This window comes from Nothobranchius furzeri, chromosome 15 (assembly GCF_043380555.1).
Source record: "Nothobranchius furzeri strain GRZ-AD chromosome 15, NfurGRZ-RIMD1, whole genome shotgun sequence".
In the NCBI taxonomy this organism is placed as follows: domain Eukaryota; kingdom Metazoa; phylum Chordata; class Actinopteri; order Cyprinodontiformes; family Nothobranchiidae; genus Nothobranchius; species Nothobranchius furzeri.
This window is the reverse complement of record NC_091755.1, coordinates 38537664-38552466: the sequence shown is the minus strand read 5'-3', so window position 1 is coordinate 38552466 and position 14803 is coordinate 38537664. Positions and strand designations below refer to the sequence as shown.

The window sequence follows — 14803 nt, the reverse complement described above, 5'->3', positions numbered from 1 at the left end:
GTTTCATTATTGAGGTAAACTCCTTAATATATTGTGATATTGATTTTAGGCCACATCGCCCAGCCCTACCTTGTAGAGACCTGAATTGACACTTGTTAGAAAGTATATTTTTGTTTATTAAAGATTTGATTAGATGTAAACCCCTTTACTGAACAAAGACTTGATGCTTCATTATAAAATATTTTAACTTTTGCAAAAAGTTCCACTGTATATTCCAGTAACTTGTGTCTGTTTTTATATAGGATTAGGGTGTCAAAATGACCAGACCAAAACCTGGAAAACGATGGAGGAGGACCAGTAATGAAGATGGCTCAAATAAACGACCAAGAAGGATTTCACAATTGGTGAGTAGCCTGTCATAGATGTGTTACAGAAAAATCTGCTGCAGATTAATAACCTATTTTTCTCCCTGCAGTCATCCCTTTTTGCAGCCACTAATGTTCATGTGGAGACTGATGAGCAATATTTAAGTAAGTTATGAAATGTGCATATCTTTTACTTTTTAGATTAGATTGGGATTTATTTTAAACATCTTTTAAATGTGCTAGCTTCGTGAAATAACTAGCTCAGTGGTCTAGTGGTAGAGTGTCCACCCTGAGACTGGGAAATTAGGGTTCAATTCCTGATCAGATCATAACAAAGACTTAGACCCAATGCCTCCCTGCTTGACACTCAGCATTAAGGGTTGGGTTGGGGGTTAAACCACCAAATGGTTCCTGAGCACGACTCTGTCTGCAGCTCACTGCTCCCCCAGGGGATGGGTCAAATGTAGAGAATAAATTTTGCACACACATCAGTGTGTGTGACAACTAATGGGACTTTAACTTTAAATTATATTTAAACATCCCACTGTCTCTATGGGTGACCCCGCGAGGAAAGTTGACCATTGAGCAGGGTTGATGGTTTATTCCTTGGGTCCACGTGGCAGGGGTGAGGAGTGAGCACCACCTCACCCCTGCCACGTGGACCCAGTCCCAAATAGAGAGAAGACAGATGTCCTGAGCACAGTTGTTTTGCAACTCACAGGTCCTATAAATAAATAGAACACAGTCCACAGTTTGTCAAAAAATTGCATGGAAATATTGTTTACACGTGTCTGGATTTAAGTAGCACATGTAAATAACAAAATATAAGTTATCTTGGGATATATAATCATGTATTCTTTAAACTTTCACCTTTTAAGTTAAAGCTGTTAATAACATAAGGGCAGGATCCTTTCATAAACACTAGGTTTGAAGGTTTTGACTTTCTCCTTATATTTTAAAAATTAGTGTAGGTCACTGTGTGGCTGCAGCCTTTGCTCCAGTCAGGGCATTCAAGTTGACATTGTTGTCCTATTAGTGAGTTGAGAGCTAGAAGTGTATAAAATGTCCCACAGGCACTTTAATTATATATTCATAATTAATGTAAAAATTTTAAATTTCCTCTAGAGATGGACAATATTGTATATTTCTTGTCCAGAGAAAAATAATCTATCATGTTTAACTAAATTTATGATGATGTAATTGCATCTACTGAAGATCACATGGGTCATGCACCATGGAGTTATTAGTTATCAGGGCAAACATGGCTGGAATCTAACAGTATTGCCTCATATCAGCGATTATAATGTAATGACTCAGAGTCTCTGGTTGCTCTTTTATTAGTATTATTTTCAGACAACTGTCGCCGTAGCCCACGCCTTACAAACTCTTAGCTTTTTTAACAGAATCGCTCGTAACGGAGTATTTACTAGCATAGCGAACCAGAGTGGAAAAAATGAATAAAACGGTACCCCTATAGTTTGCTATTGAAACCCTTACAATACGTTTGAGGTAATTTGGCCACTCAGGCTGTCCGTAGATGTTTCCCGATTACACGGGAGGGAGGGGTTTGGCTCGTCTCTCCGCACAAGCACAGTGGATAAACAGAACTCCATTGGTGATGAATGGCCCCAAATAATTAAAAACCAGGACCCAAATGCAAAGTTTAGAGCAGCACATTTACTCAGAGGCTCTCAGATTGAGCAAACTTGTGAGAATACACGTAATAACCGCTTAGAGACAGAGCAACATGTCGCTAGCATAGCGGCTAATCGCTATCATAGCAATTTGGCCAGTTATATCAATATAAAGATATAGTCATAAAGTCTACAGAGGGTGGTGGGATCTGAGTGACATTTCATTAACCCTGTAGTGGCTCTAGGCAAGGCAAAGCAGCTTTATTTGTATAGCACATTTCAAACACAAAGGAAATTCTAAGTGCTTTACAGAATTGATAATTATTTAAAAATATGGAAAAGTTGCATAGTGTGCCTTTTAATTAGAACAAATTAAGATTAAATATTACCGAATATGCGATGATTAGGCCGTCATTTTACATTTGACTGAATAGGCTATGACCATCAGTAAAAATCACTGAAAAAAAATCCAGTGTTATTTTTGATCTGCAGTAAAGCCTAATTCATACGTCTCCATCACCTCCACGAGGGAGAGACGCACAGACGAAGACGTTTTGCCTTCAGACTTCCATCTCCTGAGGACTGTTACAAAACAATTCCCTGCCAGGACACCAGAGGGCGAAGCGCTGTTCTGTGGTGTCCTGTCATGTCAGACTTTATAACACGGACAAATTTGTCCCTTATCCTCCTCCACCTCTTTATGCGCTCGCCACCTCTAAATCCACATTTCCCGTCATTCCCGCCCACGAATAAAACACTTGCTGTGCATCTTTTCACTCCATTCATGGGTGAATAAACGTTTAAATTTGTAGAGTTTTTCTGCGAGGTATTCTTGTAGCTTCTCCCTGTCTGCCGCTAGATATCCTCAGCTTTCTTTATGATTTTGAGGGTGCAATGTCAGCGCAGTTGACAACAGCAGCGTTCTGACCAATCATAAGCTTGTATTCTCCGTCTCGTCGAATGAATGTTTAGAAAAGAGAGTTAGACTCCATCCATTCTTGCGAGCCTGCTGGAGAGCCCTCGAAAGGACAAATACTGGCGTTGCGTGCATCCGTCCCTTTGCAGATGGAGAAGTATAAATTAGGCTTAACTATGAACACATAACATCCTTTTTATCCTTCTTTAGCACTTGGTACCAATAAGCACAGCTTGATTACATTATACAAATTTGCTATTGTGGTATGCCTGTAGAGACAATCTCCATTGTTGGCTAAGTTTATATTGTTTCTACCAAGTACTGTTAATGTCGCTCACTCCCAGGTTTTGATGAGTGGAATTCAAGGATGTGTATTATGTGTTATCAAGAACACACAGATGTAAACATAAACTGATACAATGTGATCAAGATGTGGAAGAAAAAAAAATACACACCCCATTAGTAGTATTTTAATCATCTTTAAATAATTTCTAGTGAATCCTGATTCAGATAAAGGTATGATTTATTCATATGTCCTCTTCACTGTCAAAAGGTAGGGAAGCACAGCAGAAGGGTTTGCCTCCTGGAGGAGACCAAAACACTACACTTGAAAAGGAACCTATCCAACCACCAGATATCCATGCAGGATGTGCCCCACTCTCTGAACTATCAAGTCTCTCACCGATTGCCAGGTACACTCATCCTCTTTTGTCTGCCTGTCTCTTCATCCAAGGATGCACAGTATTTTTTGTCAATGGGTAGATTCAGCTAGTATAAGAATTGGATGCACAGGCTGAGACTACGTAAGATTTGCATTGTGACATTAATTATTTGTGTTTTATTTTATTTTTTACCAGCACAAAGCGTGGTACAAGAGATTGTTTCAACTATTGACTCTGTCAAAGACTGTGAAGAACCAACTTCCACATCAGTCATCAGAGATCCTCCTGATGACCTAATAACCGAACTACATAGCAATGCTGAGTATGCTCCATCTCATTCATTTTAGGAAGATGTGGGGGATTGGACGTATGATGATGCCATAGCTGAATTTTACATACATATGACCAAAGATGATAGTTTCTGTGTGGAAAACCATGATTTGTGTAGGACTAAACTATATGGAGCATCTAATAAACTTCAACTGGACACAGTTCACCACTCTGCTTTGGAAAGATGTGCTGGTCACTGCATCAATTCTAAAACAGTAAGGGTCTTTCACAGGGCACAAGTTAAGAGGAATTATCTCACATCAAAACACTATGGGAAAGGCAATAGAAGAAACAATTTCACAGTTGTTTTTTCTAGTGAAGGACAGATAAAATATGGAAAGATAGATTTCTTCTTTATCACGGAACAATCCTGTGACAAATGGGTTCTTGTTCATGAATTCAAAGATGCAGGTTTTTCTTTGCTGCAAGATAGTAGAACGAATGGTACATGCAGTCATGTTGTTCCACTTGTGGAAACTTCTGTCAGAACAGTGGTTCCCTTGGATTGTATTTTGGGTAAAGTTGCTTACCTTGACATCTATGCCTGTCATAGTGTTTGTAGCTCATTTACCAAATACACTTGAAAGGTTTTAACCATTAAGACCAAAACTGACCAATAACAACATTGACCTCTGTATTTTTACTGTTCTGTATAACACAACTTCGCTGTGACTTCTGTAAAAAGCAACCATTTTCATTTATATGTTTACATAACTGTTAATTAAATTGACAATGCAATGTAAATATCTAGAAATTTCATGAATTAAAAAAGATATCTTGAGCACATTGTGGCTTAATGTGCTATACAGTTTTTAAATGTTAACTTAAAGCTTAAAACTGTAATTAACAAGTTATGACATGTAAGAATTCAACAAGTTTTGGAAGTTGAACATTATGTAAATATAAACCACAATTGAATTGATAATGTATTTTGTCAAGAAATAAATGGATTTAGTGTCATTTGAGAGCGCATTTGATTTTGTTATGAAACTGATCTAACTTAGTGACGTCATGCATTGCTCACTGAGACATAACTGAGATAGGGATTTGAAGTAAGGATATCATATTGAGACATTTTTGAGAGTGCATTTCATGTCTCATTTTTAACTTATCTGAGATCAGGAAAAGAGACAGTTGTAAGAGGATTTTGAGATTTCAGACAGTGCTCACTGTAAGATTTATTTCTCAGGAGAAACATTTGAGAAGAATGAGAAAACCACTTCAGTCTCAATTTGTGCTTATTTGTATCTAGGAGATGTAAATGTGACAGAAATGAGATCTTATCTTCAATTTTGCTTTGCTATGGGAAGATTTCAGCTTCCAGCTATAATCAGACTTTAACTTGGTAAACTAATAGAGTTACAGTGATTGCTACTGAAGTGCTTCTATTAAGCTAAACTCAGTTTAGCTGTTTTTCTGTTCCAGGAGTGGCCATGGTGTTCTGCTGCTCGTTCCCTCCTGCCTGTGTGTACTACCTGCTGTGGTCCATCTCCTACATTTTGTTCCCGACATCCCTTTGGAGCAGTAACATCTAAACATTGCTGCTGGCATAGGTTTAACTCAGCCCCTTTCTGGGTGAACCGGTGTCGGCACAAGATCTGCTCGGGTGCAAAATCGGCTCGGGGTCCGTCGACTGCCGATGACGTCTAAGTAGTTGACTGGCTGAACATGAACCTTACGGAATTACGTAATCACGTTACGTTGGTCCAGGCGAATCTTTCTGTTGGAAAGATGGACAACTTTTACAAAGAAATCCATCATTACCTCTTTGAAAATACACTTTTAGCATAGAGCTGCATGTATATTAGGGCTGAACGATTAACTGCATGTGCAATTAAATTGCGATGTGACAAAAGGAGATTTTCTAATCGCAAAGGCTGCAATTTGGCAGCGAGTGGTTAGCGCAATGCTATTATACATGGAAAAACCCATAGGAATGCTAATGCTAATATCACCGATTACATTCTTACAAATTATGAATTAGAAACGTGCCAAATGATTACATTTGGAGTCTAATAGAAAGTAAAACTACCATCAATCAAATAAGTACAGACAGGTATTTTAGTAAAGCCAGAAAACTTTTAACTACAGAGTTTTGGCTAGCAGCTATGAGCGTACCTGAACTACGCATGGACAAGACGTCAAAAACTCTAAACACAAAATACTTCAATAAACAGGACACACTTCTTTCCTGCAAATACAATTTCACAGGTGTTGCTAATACCTATGATCCTTCAAGGGATGTGCTCAAAGAGGAGTTCAACATTATGAATACAATAAAGTGTTTTATTTTACAAATACCATTATAAACACAAACTTACGTCTTCAGAAACATTATTTTAATAACGAAACTGCTAAATTCTTTCCAACAGTATAGATGTGTAGTGTATTTTGTCCGAGTGGGTTTGCCGTACTTTGACGTCATCGGCAGTCGAAGGACCCCGAGCCGATTATGCACCCGAGCAGATCTTGTACCGACACCGGGACTGCTCCTGCTTCACATTACTGAGGAACATCTAAGCCTAAAGATGCTCATGTTCATAGTCTGTTTTCATTTTGTTGTGAAGCCTGACTGAAGAGTTTAAATGGCAGGTGAGGAGGGCAGGTTGTTTGAGTGAAGATGCATCTCTGTGTTTGTTACATTAAAGGTCCAATATGGAACACTATAGCAGCATCTAGTGTTTAGAGGTGGTAGTGCAACCGTCTGGCTGCTGGTACTGACACGTGATGTGACCAGCCAGCACCATGTCCAGGGACGAACTGTGCAGCACAAGGACTCATTTCTACTAATATGTTTATTTTACTACAGTATTTGCCCTTGGAACACCTTCTAAGCTCTGAATCAGCTGCTTGACTTAACGAGTCTGCCATTTTACACAGTCCCAGCCTCGCTGTGCCGAGCTGACTTTTTATCGCAACAGAGCCCGCTATTGGCTGGTAGAGGTAAACATAAACCCAGTGATGGGCCCGTCAAAATGAAATTTTAATTATGTATTTTTTAAATATAGCTTTTATAGGAGAAATTGTACATTCGTTCTGCACACCTCTAAACGCCCTGTGGAGGTAATATATATATATATTTTTTAAATATAGCTTTTTATTAAAATGTTACATATTCCACCTTTAACAATGATCATGTGGAGGGGGTTCTCCTATATGGGCTTTTTTCTTAAGAATTACTTTGACCCATAACTCCTTCGCTGCCAGCGTTTCTCACCGTTTTTACTGTTTTTTTTAAGAGTCACATAACGTTGCGTGCTAGAATGATGTTGACGCCAAAACAAGCGAAACAAAGCGGAGACTCACCTCTTACATCAGGAAGAATCCTTCGAGCTTTATTCGTTCTTTCATAATCCGTTGTTGAATTGCGATCGGCAGAAGCTTTTCCGGTTAGCGCCTCACTTTTTTTTACAGCAGTGGCCCAAAACGATCGCTTACCACGTGGATTTTCTGCTTCCTGATCACATGACGTGTGACGTATGCGGATGAAGATCGGCTTTTGGGTTGAGATGTTTGTTCTCACGGTGCGGGGGCTTGTTTCGACGCCCGCACAGTAAAAAAATGCAAATGACGACTTTAGTCATCCTTGGCTGTGAATGAGTTAAGTGTTAAAACATTTGGTACAACAAAATATTATTGAAAAAAATATTATACACATTTCCTACAAATGTACTTTAAAGGTGGTGAAGACTGGAACCCCATATTTTTATGCTTCTAATCAGTCAGCCTGAGTTTTTCATGCAGACTGAACATGAAAACAGCCTCCTACACCTATCTCCTGCATTAGCTTCTGATAGACGGGGAAACTCTAGGATCTGAAACATTCGTGAACACACTCATCTCGGTTTTTAGTTCAGATATTGCTGTTTTTTCCTCCTCCTCCTACATGGGGGAGTCACTTTCAGTTGCTTCTTTGTAAATACTTGTAGATAGACGTCTTTTGTATAATAAATGTTTTAAACCGCCATCCAACGTCTTATTATTTACATGACTTTATACAGACCCCTCTTTTCCTTTCTCCTTATTTTATTTTCTGTCTGCGTCCCCTCACCTCACCTCTCCTAGACCACTCGAGAGGTCATAACATTGGTTTGGCGTCCAGGAAACAGCAGAGGATATGTCAGCTTGTAGAAGCTAACTGTTAGCATCAGCAACTTCACCACATAGCAGAAGCTCCTCCAGGCTTGTGTTATTTGTGGAGATAAAACATCCACGTTGCAAATCAGTGGTAGAGTCGCATTGCTGTTATCCAAGATGTCCAAATATCAGGAAATTCACAACCTGCTGTCTGCAGCTCAGCTGTCATTTAGGAAACGGCTAGTTACTGGAAAAGGTGAACCAGGATGTTTTTCCCCCAGAGTCTGACTTACAAGGCATTCGTTCTTGCTAGAGACCACTGCAAATGTACTGATTAAATGAGTGAGCCCCACCATTAAACCTTTAAACTTAAATGAGTCAATCTAGAACGGTTTTCACAGCAGAGGGCTTTTCTTCAACACTGATTTTTGAGAAGCCACAAAGTTTTTTTTCTCCCAATTTTATGATTTTAAAATGTCTCGATCCTTCTAAAAAGGTTTTATATTTTCTCTGAGTTGCAAAAGGCAAATAAGAGTCTACCCTGACTTTATAAATGTAAACAGAAAGAAAAAAGACAACCTTATTTTGCTTGCCTGTTGGGGCTATGCAAAAAAAAATTGCTTTTGAAAAAAGGTTCCTGTCAATCAAAAGTGCTTTTCATACTACTTGGTGTAAGACAATGTGCTTAAATGGCCCACACTTGTTTAGCACCTTTCAGAGTCAGGGGACTCTAAAGCACTTTATCATTTATCCATTCACTCGCTGATGGTGATGATCTACAATGTAGCACAACGATAGAGACGAGGTAGCCTTACACAGGTGCCACCGGACACCCTGACCACCACCAGCAGGCAAGGTGGTTTAAGTGTCTTGCCCAAGGACACAACAGCAGCATTCTCTGGCAGGAGCTGGGATTGAACCTGCAACCTTCTGATTGCTGGACAACCTGCTCAACCTCCTGAGCTACCGCTGCCCAACAAGGCAGCAGGTTACAGCACTGAAAACTGTTTTAAGAAGGAAAACAATCCCGGAATTACAGAAAAAGAGGAAAACAGAACATCGCAAGTAAATTAATCAATTCAAGTTTATTTATAAAGCGCCAAATCACGACAAGAGTCGTCTCAAGGCACTTCACATAGTAAACATTCCAATACAGGTCAGTTCATTAAGCCAATCAGAAAAAAGTTTCCTATATAAGGAACCCAGCAAATTGCATCAAGTCACTGACACCATGCAGTCTGTGACTTTACAGCAATCCTCATACTAAGCAAGCATTTAGCGACAGTGGAGAGGAAAACCCCCTTTTAACAGTAAGAAACCTCCAGAGGATCCTGGCTCAGTGTAAGCAGCCATCCTCCACGACTCACTGGGGATGGAGAAGACAGAGCGCACGCACACATATATGGATATGAAAGGATGATGTGTTATCGGGCGTGTTAAAGAAAGGTAACACAGTGTTTTAGTGATAAAACTCCAGAGTACTCCAGTGTTAAATGTTCAACACTTGTGTAAGTGTTAAGATAGTAACATTAACACTGGTGTTGAATATTTAACTCTAGAGGAGTTCGTTTTTAACACAAAATCAGAGTTAAAGTACCAACTCTCCAAAAAGTGTTAAATTAACACTTACTGAGGTGGACCCATATAGACACTTTAAAAGTGTTGAAATCAACTCTGATAGTTATTTTGAGCATGCTGAATTTGCTGTATGTATGTATATATATATATATATATATATATATATATATATATATATATATATATATATATATATATAGATAGATAGATAGATAGATAGATATAGATATATATACCGTATATAGATATATATACCGTATATAGATATATATACCGTATATAGATATATATATACATACAGTGGGGCAAAAAAGTATTTAGTCAGCCACCGATTGTGCAAGTTCTCCCACTTAAAATGATGACAGAGGTCAGTAATTTACATCATAGGTACACTTCAACTGTGAGAGACAGAATGTGAAAAAACATCCATGAATTCACATGGCAGGATTTTTAAAGAATTTATTTGTAAATCAGGGTAGGATAAATAAGTAGGAGAACTTGCACAGTTGGTGGCTGACTAAATACTTTTTTGCCCCACTGTATATACATATACGGTATGTGTGAGTGTGTGTGTGTGGGGGGGGGATGGGTTGTGCAGATTCTGCGGTGGGGGTGGATGTTGCTGCAGCAATATGCCTTTTAGGTGTCCAGCCTGTCTAATTTATAGAAGAACAACCAGGGGGAATCAGAGCTTGTCTGATGTTCTCCCAGGCATCACTTTGTTCTTGTTACTCATGAGCTAACTAGAGGTACTGGTTTGGGATCAGTTTTTGTGCTTAGTCTTTTTCAGCTTGTATGGTCTAAGGCTACTTGTAGCTGTTATCAATCAATCAATCAATCAATCAATCGAAGCTTTATTTATAAAGCGCCTTCCGCGAAGCCCAAGGTGTGGTTCTTTGACCAGATAACTTATGGTTTATTTATGGTGAGTTCTACCCCAGGACCTTTTTGTTTTGTCACCCTTTAAGAGTTTGTTTCCCTCCTGCTGTTAATAGAGAGGCACTTGACGTTTTCCTCAGGTAAATAACCACCACTTTTCTATTTTACAGGCTTCCATTTGTTTGGAATAAAACTGCTTGAAAGGGTTAAATGAGTTTTCCTGGACCTCCTAGACCGGAGGAGGTGTAACATGGACCACTGTTTGTAGATGGTTTTTATAGCAACAAGTTTATTGCAACAATTGCAGATAGGTAGCTCTCTGAGATCTGTCAGCATCTCAGACCAGTTTTGTACAGAACAACTTTTCCAGGAACCATGGGAGTGGCTAACAACACGCTGTGAACTGCATAATATTTATTCTTTTACTCTTGTGAGAAAAATATAATTGCAGTATGCTAAAATGAAAAATCTTTCTATCAGTGTCTTGGGGGTTATGTTTATGGATGAGGGAAGGAAGGAGGAGATCAGTACATGTCTGCTGGGATCTGGAGGCTAAACTGGATTGTTGTGGTGAAGATGGAGCTATGCTGTAATTGATCTACACTCCAAACCTCACCAATGGTCATGAGATTTGGGGAATGACTGAAAGGATAAAATCATGAAAACAAGAAGATGAAATGACTTTTCTCCACAGGGCGGCTGAGCTCAGTCTTGGAGATCAGCCCCTATGGCGAGGAGCTGGGACATCCAGGGGGGTGTTGGAATGGACCTACAGCTTCTCCACATCAATAAAGTGTAGGTGTTTTTGCCCCCTGGGGGGAAATTTTTGAGTGTGTCCTTCTACAAATACCCAAGAGTCAGCCAAGAGCAATATACCCCTAGATTAGCTTGGGATGACCCAGTGGCGTGTCCAAATCTTTTAAAATGGGGTGGCCCAGGTGAGGCACAACTGTGTGCATGGGTGGCACCAATGGTTATGCTTTTTTTTGTTTTACCCTCAAGCCTTTTGTGGATAATGAAAAGCCCATTTTAAGGTAAATTAGTGTGTTGGCACCTGGGGTGGCCAATCAGATTCCAAGGGCGGCATGTGCTACCCCAGGCCACTCCCTGGACACGCCCCTGGGAAGACCTTGTGATCCCAGGGATGCTGCCTCATGACCCAGACCTGGATAAGCAGAAGGTTGAAAATTAGTATTTCTGATTAATCTGAAGGACTACAATCTCAGTTATATTTATTAATAAGGAAATATCATGTAATGTTTGTCAAAAAGGCCTAATAACGTTAACGTGTACCGTTCAAAATGAATGAACGCGTGAATGTGTGGTTATTTTTGCCCAGTGCCAGATTATACAATCTACAGCCAGAAGGTGGTAGCATTGCGCAGAAAATCCACAAACCACCAGTTATTCCAAGAATAGTTTCCAGTTGTCCAGATGAGTCTTTGGCTGTTAGAGATTCGGGTTAATGCTGACCGATCCTGAGCAACCTGCGTGTTCAGACTCAAACAGTCACCAGCTGCGAAAGGTCAAACAGAAATCTGATGTTGCCTAATAAAAACACTCGTCCCAGCGCAGGAATCCCGCCTGGACAAAACACCAAGGAAACGAAACGCAGCGCGACACCCGCCCCCACCCGTCCAACGTTGGTCTCGTGTGAACGCTTCATCCCCGCCCCACAGGCTGCCATTGGACAGAACCACCTACCGTCAGTAAAGCTACACGGAAAGAGGTTTAAAAAAAGTTCTGGAGCGAAGCCTGGTCTCGGATCCAGTTTGTTGCACGCTGCTGCGGAGTTTCTCAGCATCGGAAACCTCCCACCGGGCTTGTGGAGAAGCGGTGGTACAACGAAAACACGCACAGAGTCCGGGAGGGCGAGAAGGGACCAGACGGGCTCCCGGGTCAGTGGAGGGTCGGTTGTGTGTTCTCGTCTCCAGGGGTTGCCTTGTTGATGTCATCGCGGCGCAGGAGGAGGGAGAGGACAGGTGCGCGCGGCGGCGGAGCCTCTCGGGACTGAGAGCTGTCATTCAGAGGACATCAAGTTTTTCTGCCTGCTTGAGCTGAAACTAAAGTGGGATTTAAGGAATTATTTCTCCATTCCGCGCTTTCGGAACCGGCGATCACGCACGGCCTGACTGTGCGTTGCAGCCCCCCTGCGGGGTTCTGAGTGGGGACAGAGGGTTTGTTTTGTTTCTGAGGAGCTGTGGAGTGGGGTCGGTGTGGGGTCGAGACGCACCGGCATCAGAAGCGCCTCTCCGCTTCACTGCGGCACTGACGCAGCCGGTGGCACGCTCCACACGGTACTCTAGAAGGCTGATCATCTACGCGGGGTTGGAGTTTACGCACATGTCCTCTCCTCACTTTTAAACCCTGGGATGGAATACGAGACTCGACACGAGGCTAAACTACTCCGATCCGCGACGATGCGTCCGTGCGTCATTACGCTCTGAGGGTCTACAACAGGTCCGTTGCTTTGAAGGTCGTTTCCCGAGACTCTTGATCTTTCCAAAACGCTCCGCCGGTCATGTCCAAGACGCTGAAGAAGAAACGACACTGGCTCACTAAAGTGCAGGAGTGCTCCGTGTCATGGGGAGGCACAGGGGAGCTGACCACCGTGGTGGAGCTACGAGGCGGCGCAGAGCACGGAGAGTTCCCTTACATCGGGCGCGTGGCTTCGGAGGTGGCGGTGTGTCAAGCTGGGAGGTTCCCCGCCTGCGGGGACGTGCTTCTGGAGGTCAACGGCACTCCGGTGAGCGGGCTCACCAACAGGGACACGCTGGCGGTCGTGCGCCACTTTCGGGAGCCCATCCGCTTGAAGACAGTAAAACCAGGTGAGTGCACGCGCAAGATCATCCTCCTCACGTCGTGGATGCTGTGCTGATGGAGGCCAGATGTTTTCTGAACAGGACGCACTCCTGCTGCATTGTGGCACCTGGACCCCAGCGCACAGGTGTGTCCATGTTCGAACAGGATTTGGACTTTTCCACTTTAGTTCTGAGGCTTAGCCCACGGGCAAGCCGCGTCTCTCAGATTGGGTCTACACCTGTCCCTGGAATCTGATTGGCTTATTCTTGGAGGCTTGTCATTGCTCGGCAAGGCCCTAACTAATGATAATGCGCTCTATACCAAAACATAGACAGTAAGGTGTGTGTGTGTGTGTGTGTGTGTGTGTGTGTGTGTGTGTGTGTGTGTGTGTGTGTGTGTGTGTGTGTGTGTGTGTGTGTGTGTGTGGCTTGTGAACATTCGGAGGGAATCTGCTGTGTTGTAGCCTGATTGGATCCTACCCTCAGGATGCTGCCAGCTGGGTTGGACTCTCTGGAGGAGTCTGTTCTGTTTGAGCCCAGTTTAACCCCACGGCACCTGTTGAATATGAAATCTCTGTCCGTTTAGTGGTGTGCTGTGAGTGCTCCAACACTTTGTCTTTTACATAACTCGGAGGTCTCCACTGGGCCTTTTTCCTCCTGAACCTTGTTTAGCTCTCCCTCCTCACCCTCATGATTAATGCATGTGTCATTCATCATTGATTGCTGCTGTGTGGCAGGGCCAGTTGGCTGTTGGACTGGATGTTTACCGAGGGCTGCTTGTGGACTTGTTGTTCTGTGAGAGCAACGTCAGACTTGGGGGGGTTAATAGATTTGCATGTTTTAGTTGAGACTTGTTTGCACCATGCAGTAATGAAAGGTCTGCCTACATATTGTGTAGGTTTGGGAAAAACTGCACACTTTCGTCTTTTGTCCTTCTCCTACCATCTTAGTTATTTTCTACACATTCATTCTCACGCTTTGCTTCTTTTTCCTTTGGCTGCCCATTTCCTTTTAATTTCATCCTTTTGTCACGTTAACAAGCCTCAATAGGTTTTATCAGCCTCGATTTGTGAGCTTGACTCATCTTACCCATCTGCCATGACAATTACACATGCAGCCTCAGCACCAGACGCTACGTTTGTCCTCTTAACACAGCTGAGATCCCTTTAAACGTTCCTCCTGCACAGGCGAGGCAGAAACCAGAAGTTGGTCTCGAGTGGGTCCCCTGGCGCCGGACCAGCTGATGCACTCAGCATGCAGCTCCAGGCAGAGCAATAGGCAGCAACCTTGAGGGGTCGATTGAGAGTAGAGGCAGAGTGATGGCAGGTATGTTCAGAGGATTGGGAGTTGATTTACAGTGGTGTGAAAAACTATTTGCTCCCTTCCTGATTTCTTATTCTTTTGCATGTTTGTCACACAGAAAGTTTCTGATCATCAAACACATTTAACCGTTAATCAAAGATAACACAAGTAAATACAAAGTGCAGTTTTGAAATGATGGTTTTTATTATTTAGGGAGAGAACAAAATCCAAACCCACATTGCCCTGTGTGAAAAAGTAATTGCCCCCTGAACCTAATAACTGGTTGGGCCTCCCTTAGCAGCAATAACTGCAATCAAGC

General features: G+C 42.0%; 2 protein-coding genes across 7 annotated transcripts in view; both read left to right on the top strand.

Moving 5' to 3' along the window:
- Nucleotides 1-7814, top strand: part of tmem269 (transmembrane protein 269) — a 33199-nt gene extending 25385 nt beyond the window's left edge. For 2 of the 4 annotated variants that reach the window (XM_070545215.1, XM_070545216.1), the window contains one exon: nt 5273-7814. In XM_070545215.1, coding sequence (XP_070401316.1) covers nt 5273-5382 — 110 coding nt within the window. In that variant the 3' untranslated portion in view covers nt 5383-7814. Of the gene's footprint in view, nt 1-242; nt 345-415; nt 471-3408; nt 3548-3712; nt 4808-5272 lie in introns of those variants that run through there. The other 2 variants (XR_011516763.1, XR_011516762.1) reach the window with 2 other exon arrangements.
- A 4868-nt stretch (nt 7815-12682) lies between these two features.
- The window catches only part of magi3a (membrane associated guanylate kinase, WW and PDZ domain containing 3a), a 188152-nt gene continuing 186031 nt past the window's right edge, over nt 12683-14803 (top strand). For 2 of the 3 annotated variants that reach the window (XM_070544798.1, XM_070544802.1), the window contains exon 1: nt 12683-13209. In XM_070544798.1, coding sequence (XP_070400899.1) covers nt 12903-13209 — 307 coding nt within the window. In that variant the 5' untranslated portion in view covers nt 12683-12902. Of the gene's footprint in view, nt 13329-14803 lie in introns of all 3 variants that reach the window. The other variant, XM_070544799.1, reaches the window with a different exon arrangement.